The sequence below is a fragment of the Mus pahari genome, chromosome 4, assembly GCF_900095145.1.
Source record: "Mus pahari chromosome 4, PAHARI_EIJ_v1.1, whole genome shotgun sequence".
NCBI lineage: Eukaryota > Metazoa > Chordata > Mammalia > Rodentia > Muridae > Mus > Mus pahari.
This window is the reverse complement of record NC_034593.1, coordinates 5,634,552-5,649,540: the sequence shown is the minus strand read 5'-3', so window position 1 is coordinate 5,649,540 and position 14,989 is coordinate 5,634,552. Positions and strand designations below refer to the sequence as shown.

The 14,989-nt window shown below is 44.8% G+C and overlaps 1 protein-coding gene across 1 annotated transcript in view; it reads left to right on the top strand.

Moving 5' to 3' along the window:
• The window catches only part of Znf704 (zinc finger protein 704), a 168,605-nt gene that overhangs the window by 31,678 nt on the left and 121,938 nt on the right, over positions 1 to 14,989 (top strand). Inside the window, exon 2 of the mRNA XM_021196569.1 lies at positions 14,151 to 14,386. Coding sequence (XP_021052228.1) covers positions 14,151 to 14,386 — 236 coding nt within the window. The remainder of the gene's footprint in view (positions 1 to 14,150; positions 14,387 to 14,989) is intronic.

Below are 14,989 nucleotides of genomic sequence, written 5' to 3'. Positions count from 1 at the left end.
ATCTGTGTGAGTGTGAGGTGAGTTCTGCTCCGTCATCTGTGTGAGTGTGAGGTGAGTTCTGTTCTGTCATCTGTGTGAGTGTGAGGTGAGTTCTGTTCTCTCATCTCTGAGTTCTCATTAGTCTTCCCCTCTCTCCCCTACAAGCCAAATGCTACTATTGTTTTGTTTTGTTTGTTTTATTTTGTTTTCGTTTATTTTTCCAGACAGGATCTCTCTCTGTAGCTTTGACCTTTACTACTGTTTCTGCCCAGCCAGGGCTCATTCCCAGGTTCTCCGGGGCCTTACCTACCATAGCTACTACTGGTGGCACACACTGTGTATGTCCTCTAAGCTGAGCCCTTTGCTCTGTGTGAGAGTCTTGTGACCTTTGAGCCTGTGTGAAATTGTACCCTCCCTTCCTCACTAGTCTTCACTGTCACAGAGTAATTCTTGGTAGTTTATTGAAAGAGTGTTCCTGTTTACTGACTGCCATTCAGTCCTTTAGCTTACTTCCCATCCCTGTGGAGTAGGAGAGCGGCAGACCTTGAAGTACAGAGATAATAAAACAACAGAAGAACCCGCCCAGATCTGGGTTTGACTCCAGCCCTTATGTGCAGCAAATAGACTCCTTTCCCTGAGATATTTATTGTTTAGCCAGGCTGCTGGGTTAATGGTATAATACCACCACTGAAGTTTCTGGAGTCATCCTAGACCATGGGGTATATAGTTCTCCTCCGGCTCTTTCCAATACCTTAAATTCATATCAGGGGTTTTATGCCACAACTTAAATTGTGTGTCTAAGAGTTTTAGTACTTATAAGAACAATAGTTTTGAGCAACAATATTCAATTCAGTTTCTAAGTTAAAAAGTCCTTTTTCTTTGTCTCAGTAGCATTTGGCTTGTTGGGATTGAAATGGGTGCATTAGTTGGGCTCTAGCAACAGGTGGAGTGAGAGTCTGATGGCAACAGACGTGACCCATCGGGCGGAGGTGGGAAAGTGCACAGACGAAAGTCAGTCCAGAGCAGACATAGCAGCTTGGCCATTCAGCGCTGCTCTGGTTGTGTCTGCCGTAGTGTATTCCCTCGTTGCTGTGGCTAGAATTTCCTAGCATACCTTGCAGCTAGAATTATTTGGTAACTTAGGTTCTACCAAGGAGGTGTACTTCATGAAGCCTGGGACAAGATGCACAGGTAAGGCAGTGAAGGCCTAGTGGTGTGCAGAGGAAATCTGCTTCAGGTCTGTCCCTGTCTAAGTGCTAGCTTTTGGTTCCCGTGTCATGGGAATTGAGTGGCGGGAGGTTTAGATTTGTGGTGGGTCCTGACTTTGTCCCTGGTCTGTGTGGTTCTGTTGAGCACCCATGACACTCCCTCTCAGTTTCTAGGCTAGTTCCTAGCCTTGCCAGGGCTCTTTATGGTTAAACTGGAGAGGTGATTGTGTTGTCTGCAAACAGGAATTGGAACGGGTGTTGCTGTTCCAGAGCCAAGGAAGTGATGCTTCATGGAAGCTAATTGTGTTTAATACTGACGAGAGCGGAGACTGAAAGGTGTTTACTATTAAACTATTAATAATTAAAGTATTACTATAACTGACTCATGACTCTAGCAAAAATACACTTAGTGGTGGTGTCATTGCTTTGGAAGAAGCAGGAATTGAAGTATTTCAAAGAGGAAATAGTGGAGAAAAGACGGCTTGAGGAGATGACCGAATAGCTTGATCATGACAGGGACTGGAGGGCCAGTACGTGACCAGAATTGAGTCTAGAGAAGTCTTTATAAACTGTGGGCACATGTTTGCTTGCCGATGAGTAGAGCCCAAAGGGAGACCCTAAAGAGAGCACAAGGTGAGACAGACCTGAAGCCAAGCTTCTGTCACCAGCCCGCCCTGTGCCTCAGCTGTGGCATTTGGGTAGGAACTCTGGGATTGCTGTCAATGATGCCGCGTGTCGCAAACGTTAATGCAGTGTCTTTAGCTAGCCAGCTGCCCTCTGAGTTCTCCAGGGCACTGTGGACATAGGCTGGCCGTCACTCTTAACCTGCTTTTAACAGGTCTTTCTTTTTAGCCCCGTTGTTATATTACTGTTATTTAGTGATGTTAAGCCAATGTTTACAAACTAGTATGTGCTAGATAAAAATAGATGATAAGCCTCGGCTGTAGCTCTGAGGAAAACTTATTCTCGTCACCAAGTTTTTAGGACACCGAGGGAAGTAAGGGGAAAAATAAATACATTTTTATCCCAGCTTTCTATATGGTACCAGTCAGGTTACAGACAGTGGAGCAGAGCTGTCGATTTGTATTAGTTCATTTACACCTCCATGCACACACATATGGACACACATTTGCATATTTACTATGGTTTAGCACCTCAAGGTCCACAGGAGGAGGAGGAGGGCAGGCTCTCCTTTAAGTCCAGCCTCTGTTCTACCACAGAGCTCTGCTTTTGTCCTGAGGCCTGTGTCCACTCAGAGGAGGAGGCTCGGGTTTTAGGTCTTCTCTTCCTGAGGTCTGTGTTAACGAGATGTTTCCTGCTCAGTTTCCTATCTGTTCTGTTCTGCGCGGTCAGACCTATCTATAGTGGAGCATCACACACATCATGAGCAGACACACAAATCTATTCTAATGTGTATTGTTTAATTCTTTGAATACTCTAGCTGCATTGATTAACAGATTTTATTTAGTCATCTGTTCAGTGAGTAAAGCGCTCACCGAACTGTGAATTAAGCACACTCTAAGCTGAAATGTGAGTTCATTAATTTTCAATTTGTTTTAAATTTCGTTTGCTGTTTACTGCCCAAAGAGATGATAAATTGTATTTAAAATGAAGTGTGTATTGAAAGAGGAAACGTTAGAAACCCACATTCTCTTTTACTTAATTTTGTTTCTAATGTGATCTGCAGGTTTTAAACTGGTATGTGAGGGGCCAAGACTCATGGATGCATGTGAGTCTATTTCTAGTTCTGTGTGGGAATGGAGCTCGAAGCCAGAGCACGTGGGCGCTAGGGAAACACTCGACTACTGAATGGGGTGGCCCGTTCTCTTAATTTTGATTGCTTGATTGATTGATTGATTGGGATAGGGGCTCACCGTGTAGCCTGACAGGTCTGGAATACTCTGTAGACTGCATGGGGCCAAACTGGCTGGGATCAGGCAGCCTCTACATTTTGAGTGCTGAGGTCAGAGATGTGACATCTAGATGCTTGGGCCTCTTTAAAAATAAAACAAGCAGACAAACAAAAAACTTATTTTGAGAAATGGTCTTTTGAAGTTACTCAGGAAGGTCTTGAACATACAATTTTCCTTTCTAAGCCTCTGGAATGGCTGGGATTTACAGGCCTGTGCCACCAGGCCCATCTTATTACCAATGAAGCAACCTCCTCCAAATTGACTGTACAGCTGTCAGGTCACCTGGGAAGAGGAAGCCTCAGTTTACATCATTGCCAAGGTCAGATGACCTGCAGCCAGCTCTGTCTGGGGTGTGGTCCATTGTGGGCAGTGCCTTCCCTAAGCAGGCAGGTCAGGCCGGGCTGTGTAAGAGAGGTAGCTGGGCCATCCAGTAAAAAGCGTTTCTCCATTGTGTGGCATCTTTCAGTTCCTGTCCTGGGCTCCTGCCTTGGTTTCCCTCCATGATGGATGGACGTAAATGTGTAAGCTGAGTAAACCTGTCTTCCCCTTTCTTGCTTTTGGTCGCGGTGTTCATCTCCAGCAGAAAGCAAGCTAGGGCACGCCCTTCCTGCAAAGCCCCCTTTCTGCCGCCCCCTTTTCCTGACACTATGTTTTTGCTGTGGCGCTTTGGACTGTCTTCCATTTGTATCTAATTAAGATTGGAGTCTGGGTCTCTCCTTTCCCTTGGAGCTGTTTGTACCCAGAAAAACTCGACTATGTTCTTAGCAAGCCTGAGGCCCCAGGTGGGGCTTGGTTTGACCTTTTACGTATATGAATCAGAAGTAGATTTGTCCCAGTTGTGGTGACACATTTAATCCCAGCATTTGGGAGCCAGAGGCAAGTGGATCTCTCTGAGTTTGAGGCTAGTTCAAGGACAGCCACACGACGACACAGAGAAACCTTGTCTCATATGCTCCCCCTGATCCCCCCACCAAAAACAACCCCCAAAACCCAAACAAAACAAAAGAAGTCTATTTGTCAGTGTTGTGTTTTGGTTAGGGAAAGCTCATCTCTGAAGGTGATGTGAGTCTTGATGATCTATGGTGCTGCAAGTGACCATTTGGCTTTGGAAACTGGGCTCTTCCGTCAGTTCTCATAAATTTTCTCTCTGTATTCATGGCTAGGATTGAACTGGACCCCACAGAGGAGTTCAGAGACTGGCAGCCAATGAGTAGAAATTGCCCAGGGGCTGTGTAAGCTTGTGGTCCACTGATAGTTCTGCAGGCTCTGAGGGGAGAATTGACTGGCTCCCAGCTCCTTAGAAATGGCCTGTCTGCCAGCAAAGATCTATATGGTCTGTGAGCAGCTCTTTGTAGACTAGCTGCCCCTCAGTAAAACAGTGGCCTCTGTTTCTTCAGAAAGACATCTACAAAAAACGTAAACCTTCAGGTAGGGCATAAAGTAGCCCCTATCTTACAAATATCACAAACCTACAGATGGCATTTATTATCATCGACTTTATTGATTGCAAATGTTGGAACACATTTGGGGAATGGATGGGTCCAATTTACTGTTAACCACAGGCAGGTGGGCAGAAGAGGCGGGGATCAGACCTGTGACCCAGCTGGTCCTTGTGCACTCTGAGCATCTCACACTGGATGGCGGGATCATTATTACCTCCAGGGCTTTGAAGTTTTTATTATATTAACTGTGACTCGTTCTGAAATTCTGCCTTAATAATTCCCTGAAGGTTTGTTCTGGATTAACCTGCTGGGACTTGTGGAAAGAAGGTTGAGAATACTGTAGTTTAACAACCAAAAAACTGTATTTTATATAGATTTTATTATTTAAAAGGAGGGCTACAGCCCCAAAGATGAGTCCTCCATAAAATGAAGCTGAAAACTTACAGCAGATGGTGGCCATCTCACTCTCTCATGTGATGCAGAGCGCACTCTCCACGCTTGGCAGCTTTGGGTGTTGCTTTGAGATGGAAGAATTCTGGGGCCTTACACTTGTCAGCTGCATGAACCCGGAATCCGCCTGTTCTGGACTTTTACAGGTGGGCTTCTGTGTGACACTGCAGTCACCCGGAACCCTATGTGCTTATCCTGTAGGAAAGATGGCCCCGCTTCAGACAGTGTTCTAGTTCTAGGCTAGCTTCTGCCCCTAAAGCTAAGCGTATCTACCGTCCTCTATGCACAGAGCTGCTGTTCCGACAACGGCTCAGACCCTAGGCTGCTACCAAATCAAACCGCTGTAGCCCACGGGACGGAGCAGAATTGGGAATGTAACTGAGAACGGAGGATTGAAATTTTAAACAGGCATGAGGGCTGATATCCCCTGGAGAGATGTGAGTAAGGACAGAGGACAAGGAGCCAGCTTGCCATAAGTTCGAAGTTCACTCAGTCCTGTGGCTTTGTGGTCAGGCCGGTGGCCAACTTGCCATTGCTGTAACAGAGCGCCTTAAGAGAGTCAGGTTCGTTTCTTTAAAATGGCTCTTGCTGTGTTACCCATCTTTGCCTAGAACTCTCAGTTTTCCTGCATATCCTCCCGAGTGCTGAGGTTTCAGGGGTGTCCAGTGAGGGAGATTTGCTTCCAGGTTTGGTGGTATTAGTCCATCCTCTTGTTTGGGTCATCATGGTGGTTTGAAATACTGTGGCACGTGTGGCAGAGGAGCCCTTTCATATCAGGCAGGAATGGGCAAGAGGCAACAGGAGACAGACCCAGGGACTAGTTTGACCTTAAGAGGCGTCCAGTGAAGGCCTTTCATGACACCCCATCTCCTCAGTGCCTTTTAGGTATGGGCCTTTGTGTGACCATATAGATCTGAATTACAGCAGGGGTGGGGGTGGGAGATGGGAGCAGTGAGTGCTCTGAGCAAGGAGAAAGGTGACCTGCCATGTTTAAGGGCTAAGGGAAGAAAACTGGGGACACAGGGAGGACACAGGTGCAGCAGAGATCCAGGGGACAGCATGTGTATCCAGGCAGGACACTGGCTGCGGGACTGAGTGCTGACTCTGGCGGTGATGGGGGAAGTAACTACATTCTAGACCTGTTCTGAAGGCCAAGTGCATAGGGCTGCCACATGAGCGCCCGTGGCTGGTCCATTTCAACAGCACGTTAAAGCAAGCAGAGCATCTATTTAATGTGGCAAGGTTAGATTTCTGCATTCCAGAGTCAAACAGGGTTGGCCTGTAATACCAATTTCTCCTTTGCCCTTACAGTTGGCTGGAAAAGAGAAACAGATCAAGTTAGCTGAGCTTGAATGGACTTTACTGAACTCTTTTTCTTTCTTTCTTTTTTTTTTTCTGTTCAAGGCTTTTCTAAAAGGAACTTAAAAAAAAAATCAAGTTGTGTGTTCTCACTTACATAATGTTAATAGAAGGCCTGAAACTTAGCCAAGAATTCTCCACTAGAAAGCTGTGTGATAGCTTCCCATCCTAAATATGTTGCTGACTAATTTCTGAGAGAGCAAGCCAAGTCATGCTTTGCTGGGTAGAAAACTGTCAGGATATTAAAGTGAGCACACGCGATAGGAAACTGGGAACTTGAAACACTAATTATGGAGAGGGTGGAGTGTATGACTCCAGACCTAACACAGGCTTCCAGCCCCACCCCTCAGTTTGATTTCTAACCCTGTGGACGCTGGACCAAACCAGGCTGGTTGTCACGAGTCAGTTATGCTGTCTCCATGTGCAGCACACAACAGAATACAGAGGGCCAAATGATGACTAGAAGCAAGGGCTAGTCTGGAAGCAGTTGGTTTTAAAAGTGGTTTTACTACAGATATTCATCAGAACTGGGTAGATTTGCCATCCGACCTACTTTTCTGTGTATGCAGCATAAAATTAAAAGAATTTAAAGTAGGAGAATAGAGGTCTGTTAGCAATTTTTAGAGGTAGCTTTTATCCATTTTCTCAAGACTGATAACTTGGGCTGGGAACATGGCTCAGCAGTTGAGAGCACCAACTACTTTTCTGAAGGTCCTGAGTTCAAATCCCAGCAACCACATGGTGGCTCACAGCCACCGGTAATGAGATCTGACGCCGTCTTCTTGTGAGTCTGAAGTCAGCTACAGTGTACTTACATAGAATAAAAAAATCTTATAAAACAAAAAAGACTGATAAATCTTAGAGTCTTATGTATTTTCCTCCTCCCCCTCCCCCTCCCCCTCCCCTTTCCCCTCCTCATGTGTATGAGTGTTTTGCTTGAATGTTGTATGATGAATGTCTGGAGCCTGCAAAGAACAGAAGAAGTGGAATTAAAGACAGTTGTTAGCTTCTATGCTGTCATGGGGCTCTAAACCTGGGTCTACTGCAGGAGCAGTTAAATGCTCTTAACTGCTGAGCCATCTCGCTGGTCAGGCAGTAATATTTTTAAAACAACAGACTCCACTGTTCCTATTGTTAGTGGAAGCCTTTCGTGACACATTTTTAAATCTTCAGGCTGATTACAGCTGCCACACAGTATGCGATATGTCATCTTTAGATACCAAACATGTAAACTGTGTGTGTTAGGAAAGAAAGTTCTAGAAATAAATCCAGATGTATAGCCTGTAATTGGAGATAGGCAGAGCTCTCTGTAAGAAGTTTGAAGGAGTCCTTGTGGCGTTCTGGAGTGAGGCGAGGAACTAAAAGGTTGCTAGGGGACCCACTCAGGTGCCTTCATTGCCTGGTCCCAGCCGTGTTTTCCTTGTGGCCTACCTTGCATGCCATGTATCAGAATTCCTGTAATACGTTTTATTATTCAGAAAGCCTCAGAAGGCAGCTAGCTTTCTTCAGATTATTCCTGGAAAACACTTGCTCTCGAGCCAGCGCCTCCCATCTGACTGGGTGGGTGAGTAACATCACTTCAAGGCAGTGTTGACACACACTTCTTGGCATCTCAGTTCTATAAATTTGGGGGAACGTGTCTCAGAATGGGTGGATCAAGGACGTGGGCAGTGTTGGCAACGTCCTCCTTGGTGACGCGTGCGGGTATCATTGCTCCAGAATCCAGAATTTTTTTTTTTTAAATCGAGGAAGACTGATGTGCCAACCTGAGGACATCATTATAGGCATCTAACACTTAAACAGATGCTGCGAAGTTTTGTTTAAAAAGTTGCGATTTCTCCAAATGCCTTCTATTATACATGCGCTGATCATTTTCTTTAGAACAACAAAAGCTGCTCACTGGAGTAAAGAGCCTGAGTTTTATTTGTCAGTTGGTAATTGGTAATTGGTAGTATTTTCATATAACTGAAGCTTCGTTCCCTTGCAAGGAATTACCCTGGGTAATGTGTGTGCTGTGCATGGAGGCGCTCAGGAAGGAGGGGCCGGAGGAGGCGCCTGTGGACCAGACACTGACTAAGGGATGCTGATGGCCTCACTCTCCCGGGGGCCTCACGCTATTTGAAGTAATTTATTGTTCCTTTCAGAAGTACATATACATTAATCATGGAAAACTAGTAGAAAAAAGATATTGTATAAATGCTAGAGTCTTAGTAAATATAAAAATGTCTTTTTTCATAGGTTAATACAAGTTTTAAAATACCACATTGTGTTTTGATACTGAAAACTATAAAGAAGATAGAAAACTTGGCCTATACAAACATGTTACCAATGAGCACATTTGTGAACATTTAAAGAGTCCTTTCAAAATGACTTCATCTCTACCTAGACACACTCCTCTCCTCTAAGCTCAGATTACATAAAAATCACCTGTAGTCCTTTTCGTGGTCAGTATATTGTTTCTCTCCCTGCATTTATTTGTCATGTTTGACTGGTAATCTATTGATAAATATTTACATAACTTTTAAAAAAGATTATAAGCATTTCTGTGGTTAACATTTTTGTGTGTTTTTATTTGTCTACTTAAATGTAGAATTGCTGTCTTTATTTATACATAGATTTTGCTTCATTATTCCAGGTTAGCCTTCTAAACTTTGTTTCTATCAATGGTATTTAAGAATTCTACTTAACCTCTCACTCTCGGGTTAGAAAGCATAACGAAGAGCTGGGGATGTGGCTTGGGTGGTATGTGCTCAGTCTTCCACACTCAAGGCTGTGGGTTCGAGTCCTAGCAGCACATAAACTAGGTGTGGTGGTGCAGACCTGAAATCCTAGCACTTGGGAGGTGGAGGCAGGGAAATGGGAAGTTCAAGGTCATCCTTAGCTACATTACAAGCTGTAGGCCAGCCTGAGCCACATGACACCTCATCTCAAAATACCAAATGACAAAAGCTAAAACCCACCTGCCACCCCCAGACCAAAGCAAAACAACCCAAAGAGCAGATGAATTATTATCATTTTTGTGAGTCTCATAAGCACAAAAGCCAACTTCACCATTTGAATTTTCCTGTTTTTAAAGTAAAAAGTCTTATGATGTTATTACATAAATTGTATGTGTCTCTTTGTACATGTGTGTACTTTGTTATATATGAAATGAATGCTCCCTCTAGCCCATGTGTCTTCGAGTCTGCAAGGTATATGGCTTTGGTTGGACATACTGTTTTGATCTTCAAAGTCGGACGGCTCATGCCCATCAAGGGCCACACCATACTCTGTGTGTGTCTCACTAGGAGGAGAGCAAATGTGTTCCTTTTACTAAGAGTGTGATGCGTGGTAATGCCACGGTGTGAGGGTATGCTCTGCTTGTCCACTGCCAAAACTAGGTTGTTTGATTCAGCAATTCTCTTCAGAAAAATTTCCTATAAAATTTGCAAACACATAAAGATAATTGCACAGACATGCTCATTACTTTTAATAATGAAAAAAAGTACACGGACAAAAAGATATTTTGTGAAATACGATGTTGAAAATACAGAGATATAATAGGTCTGTTACTCATGCAGAAATACCCACAGTAGCTTGTGCAGCTGGCCCGTCTGCTGAACACATGTAGCATGACGGCTCACACCTCAGTTCTCCATGTGATGAGTGTGGACACACAGGTAGTTAAGCACTCTGTAGGCAGCTACAGTTTTGTGGGCAACGTGAGGAGAACCGTTCCCTTCTGTGCGTTGCAGTGGAAATCTTAATAAGTGTGTGTTTGTGGGAAACAGTCAATGGAAGGCGCATTCAGTGCTGTGGAAACTTTGGAAAGTAAAATGTTTCGGTGTGGTAAGAGGCTGCTGGCATTCCCTCTGCTTAATAAGCTTAGGCCTTCCTAAAGCCACGGTTGAATGCCAAGATTTACTGTAGATACAGAATGCTTTCCTCACGATGTGGTAACACAGTGGGAAGAGGAAGAAATAAGGAGGAGGCAGAGTTGTCACGAGGGGGAGGCTCAGGTGGGCATCACAGATCCTGGCTCGCTCTGAAGGAACGAGGGTGCTGCAGTCAGTGCCTTCCAGGCCTGAGAGTGCATCCCAGCCCCAGGCAACCTGTTCTCGCCAGTAACCGGTCCTTCCAGGCAGGCTCCTTGCCAGACTGTCTCCTTCCCAATCCGGTTCATTAGTGACATTTTAAGACTCGGTTGTCACTCATCTGAAAGGAAGGCTCGGGGCTACGGGAGTTTCAGATTTGGACTGTGAGGGTTCCCAGTATCTGTGTATACATGAGATATCACAAGCAGCTCCCAAGTCCAGATGCAGTGTGCATTTACAGTTTTATGACCTTTTTTTTTTTTTTTTTTTTTTTTTTTTGTGCACATAGCCCGAGGTGTACAGCTTCTGCCTCTAACACCATGCCAGTGCTGAACAACTTTGAGAACTGGAACATTTTGGGGTTGGATTCTAGGCTGCGGACACCGTCTGTTCTTCTCTGCTCCCACCTCATCCCTGTGTGGCAGCCTGTAGCCTTCTCTCGTGCAGGAGAAACGGTCCTTAAAGTCTGTCTGCGTGGCAGTTTCCCCCAAGTCTCTGCTCTGTCTGGCTGTCCCCCCACACTTCCTGTCGCGCTGCAGTGTCTCAGCTTGGCAGCTTTACCTGAGTGTCTCTCCCTTCATCCTCAGGTGCTGAGTTAATACTGTGTGGTTGCAGGTCAGCGATGCCTTGCCAGGGAAGTTCTTGCCCATCTCGCACAGTTTCTGCTGCAAGCAGTGTATCAGTCTGTGTAGCGAATCAGATTGCCTGTGCTGCCAGTCATAGCACATGACACCTTCCTTCGCCTTTCAATTTTTCATATGCTAAAAGGAAAAAAGAAATAATTCCGAGAGCTTAGTTTTTCCTGGATGAGTATTTAAGGCTACTCGGGTGATTGTTAATGCATTTCCTGTAGTTATCCATTCAGCGATGGTGGTGGTGCAGAACCAGGAGGGAAATCTTAGGCTCAGCAAGACAGACAAGCACATGCTTTTGAGGGGCTACAGCTGGTTCCTGCTAATTAGGACCCTTTCTGGAAGCAGCTGTCCTTTCTACCCATTGTGGTCACTACTGGATACGTAAGAGATTCTAGCCCACCATTCTTAGTCACATGCATGTGGACACACACACAAGCATGCACACTCATGCACACGCACGCACCCACCCACCCACATATCCCCACCACCACCATTGATGCCCTTCTGGTTTCTCTGCACTCACATTCATTGTTACTATTGTTTCTAGCTGTTGTCTGTCAAATATTTGCCTGTTTAGAGCCATAGCATACAGTAATTTCTCAGACGGTGCCATTGAGAGAATACTGGCTTGTATTTGTGAGTCACCTAATTGACCATAAATACATCAGCTTCAAAGAATGAAACAGCCTAGACTTTGCAGGTCTCCAGGAACACGAGGGCTGAGAAAACATAATGGGGAAATGCGTTTTTAAACAGACTAAGCACAAAAAGTTCCTTTCTGGGTGAGTGAACTGGAAAAAACAGTCTTTGTGTCAGAAGACGAAGCTTGGCTTCAGTGGGCACTAGATTTTAGCCCTATTTTACCTATGTAGGACACAGCCAGGCCGCTGTTTGGAGCAGTGTTTTAAAATGTGCATAGCAGATGCTTGTATTAAATTTATGCCTACATCTTGGCCTCATAATTTCCAAAGGAGTTCTTGGGTGCGTCCTCTGCACAACAGGCCATTGCTGGTTTGTTCTCCTCTGTGGTCCCTTCGAGTCAGATCGATGCCATCGTAAGAGTACAGTGGACTTCAATACATTTACTGCTGAGCAGATGCTTGTGTGGCCTGTGGTAGAGCATTCCCACCAGCTCCCGGCCGTCCCTCACCCACTCCAAGCCCCGCACAGCTATCACTTGTCCCCTGGCCATTGCCAGTTTACTCCACGGGCACCCCATGAGTGGGATCCATCTTTTTGCTTCTTGTCTTACTTATCAGAAAGACCAGTCAGTGTTCCCGTGCAGTAGCTGACCAGTCAGTGTTCCCGTGCAGTAGCTGACCAGTGTTCCCGTGCAGTAGCTGACCAGTCAGTGATTCAACATCTCTTACTCACCTTTTGTGGTTAAGTTTGGTCCCTGAGGGTCATTCCATTGCTGAAGTGTCTGTTTACTACTGAGTGTTGAGTCTTTGTTGAGGAAATGTTTTACTTTCTGAGCTTTATGACCCTCTGTTTCACTATGTATGCTTCATCAAGAGCATAGCACATGGCTGTTACATCATTTCCTTAGCAGACTTACTTGACTTGTACTTTATTTGTCTCAGGTGTGTCTCTAAACGTGTGAGGCCAACACTGCATTTCTTCCTTCTCCAGCTGTTTAAACAGTCCAGTTGGCCTGGGGAGGCATGATCATCAATTATTGTTTCAACTTAATAGTGGTGACTGCAGACTTCCTTAATATTTAATTCATGGTACTCACTATGTGTTCAGGAGACACCACACCAAGGCCTCTGCTTCACTTTCATTGCCTGGAGTCTAAAGTGTCCTGTTGCAAGTTGAGAACAGGCCTCACGGAGTGAGAATAGCACCTTCCTGTCACTGCTTCATGCTGAAGCAAAAAGAGTTATATAGAGTATTGATTAGTGACATTTAGAACCTCTGTAATTTGTTCACTTTCTCAACTATAATATTTTAGAGAGTTTCTTCCCATTGGAAATGTGTTCATTCTGTCTCCTGCTGTATGAGAATGTCCTCAGAACTTGAAATCAACACTCTAGGACCCTTGATGATCATCACTAAGTCATTTGAAAACCTGTGGTGACTTGTTGCAAGTAGACCAAAATGACTGGGCTGTTCCCGTGGAGCTGGGTGTGGACCTGCGCAGATCCACTCTGTCCCTGGGAAGGCTGAGGGGAGGGTGGAGCCCTTGGGAGCTCTGCTGTTCCGTGAGTTCTGGAAAGGTCCTGAGACTGTAGTGTACACATTTAGCTGAGTTTTCATTAGTCTGGGAACCAGCATATTTTTATTTTCTATGAAATGTGTTATACTCATGGCTTTCAATTCCATAAATAAAAGTTTTGACTAAATTCTTTTTAATTTTTATCTAAACCTGATAGAAATGAGCAAGCAAGGCTTGTATTTCAGGTAAAAACTGGTGACCACTCACTGAGCCCACAGAGAGGACGACTTAGTTTATGTGTCTGCGAAATGTCTTCCCGGCAAGGTTACTTTAAAATGTGCTCTATTGCGTGGTGAGATTCCCGATTACTGGATCACCTGACCCTTCTCAGTGTACTTTAGACTTAAGTTAATTTGCTACTGAGTTGATTTGTCAATGGTAATTACCTTATAAAATTTTTCTTTACTTTTTCCAGTGCATCCAGAATTGGGAATAATGGGATCTACTTCACTGAGCTTTGGCTTCACGTTTGTCTTACACCTTATTCTTTAAATCTAAGGTCAGCACTAATAGTCAGAAATAGTTTGCCTTTGTATGTTGGCTGTCTTCTATTAAGCATGCTAACGGCTTTAACATACGAAACCGCAGAGACTTACTGCTTTCGAGTCTGAAAGAAACATTTCTTGAGGTGGTGATATTTTTACTGTTTTGAGACAGGGTCTTCCTATGTAACCGTGGCTGTCCTAGAACACTCCATGTAGACCAGGCTGGCCTTGAACTAGCTTTGCAGTTGAATGTGCAGTGCTACTGTTTGTTTCTGTGTTACGTTTCTCCCAGTTAAATGATAAGAACGGGAACAGGAAGAGCGAGCAGTTTCTCCTCACCACAGCCCTGCAGAAAGCAACCTCAGAGTTTTTGTGTTGTACTTTGCAGGTGGGCAGTTTTAAGCGGGAGATGACCTTCACGTTTCAATCAGAGGACTTCAGACGTGACTCCAGTAAGAAGCCGTCTCATCACCTCTTCCCACTGGCCATGGAGGAAGATGTGAGGACAGCTGACACCAAAAAAGCCAGCCGGATCCTTGACCAGGAAAAAGAAACTCGGTCCGTTTGTCTTCTTGAGCAGAAGCGGAAAGTAGTTTCTTCCAACATTGATGTCCCTCCTGCAAGGTAAGGGGGCATCACATTTGTAAGAGACAGTTAGAGAGCAGGCCCGCCCTATCCTGTCTGTGTCACAGGGTCTAGGCTTAGCAAGAGCTGTCTGTCAAGTTGTCTCCGTTCCTTCTGTGAAGTAGAACCAATTTTGGAGCTGCTGTGGTTGAAACTGTTGTAGCTATAGAAAAAAAAAATTACTGGATCTTTGACAGAAGAAAATGTGAAAACATGAACATAACAGAGCTTTCTGTGTAAGGTAGATGGTGCTCGAAGGTGCTATGCTCATATCCTATGTTGGCAAATTACAGCTCTACACTGATTTAGCCTTGGCCTCTTGCCGTGTGGACTATGAGATGAGAGTTTATCAATTCAAATGATATAAAAAGAAAGTGATTGTGACACAGGCCGTTGGTGACCTGTAAAGTCTTCAATGTGTAAAACTGTTTGGTGATGTCTAGTTGATGTCATTCATAACTTTTTAAGGCTTATTTGGGCAAGGGAGATGGCTGAGTGGGTCGAGTGCTTGTCCTGAAAGCATAAGAACCTGGCTTCAAATCCTACAGACCAATAAAGTTGGATGCAGTGCTGTGCACATCTGTAATGCTGGCTCTCTTACAG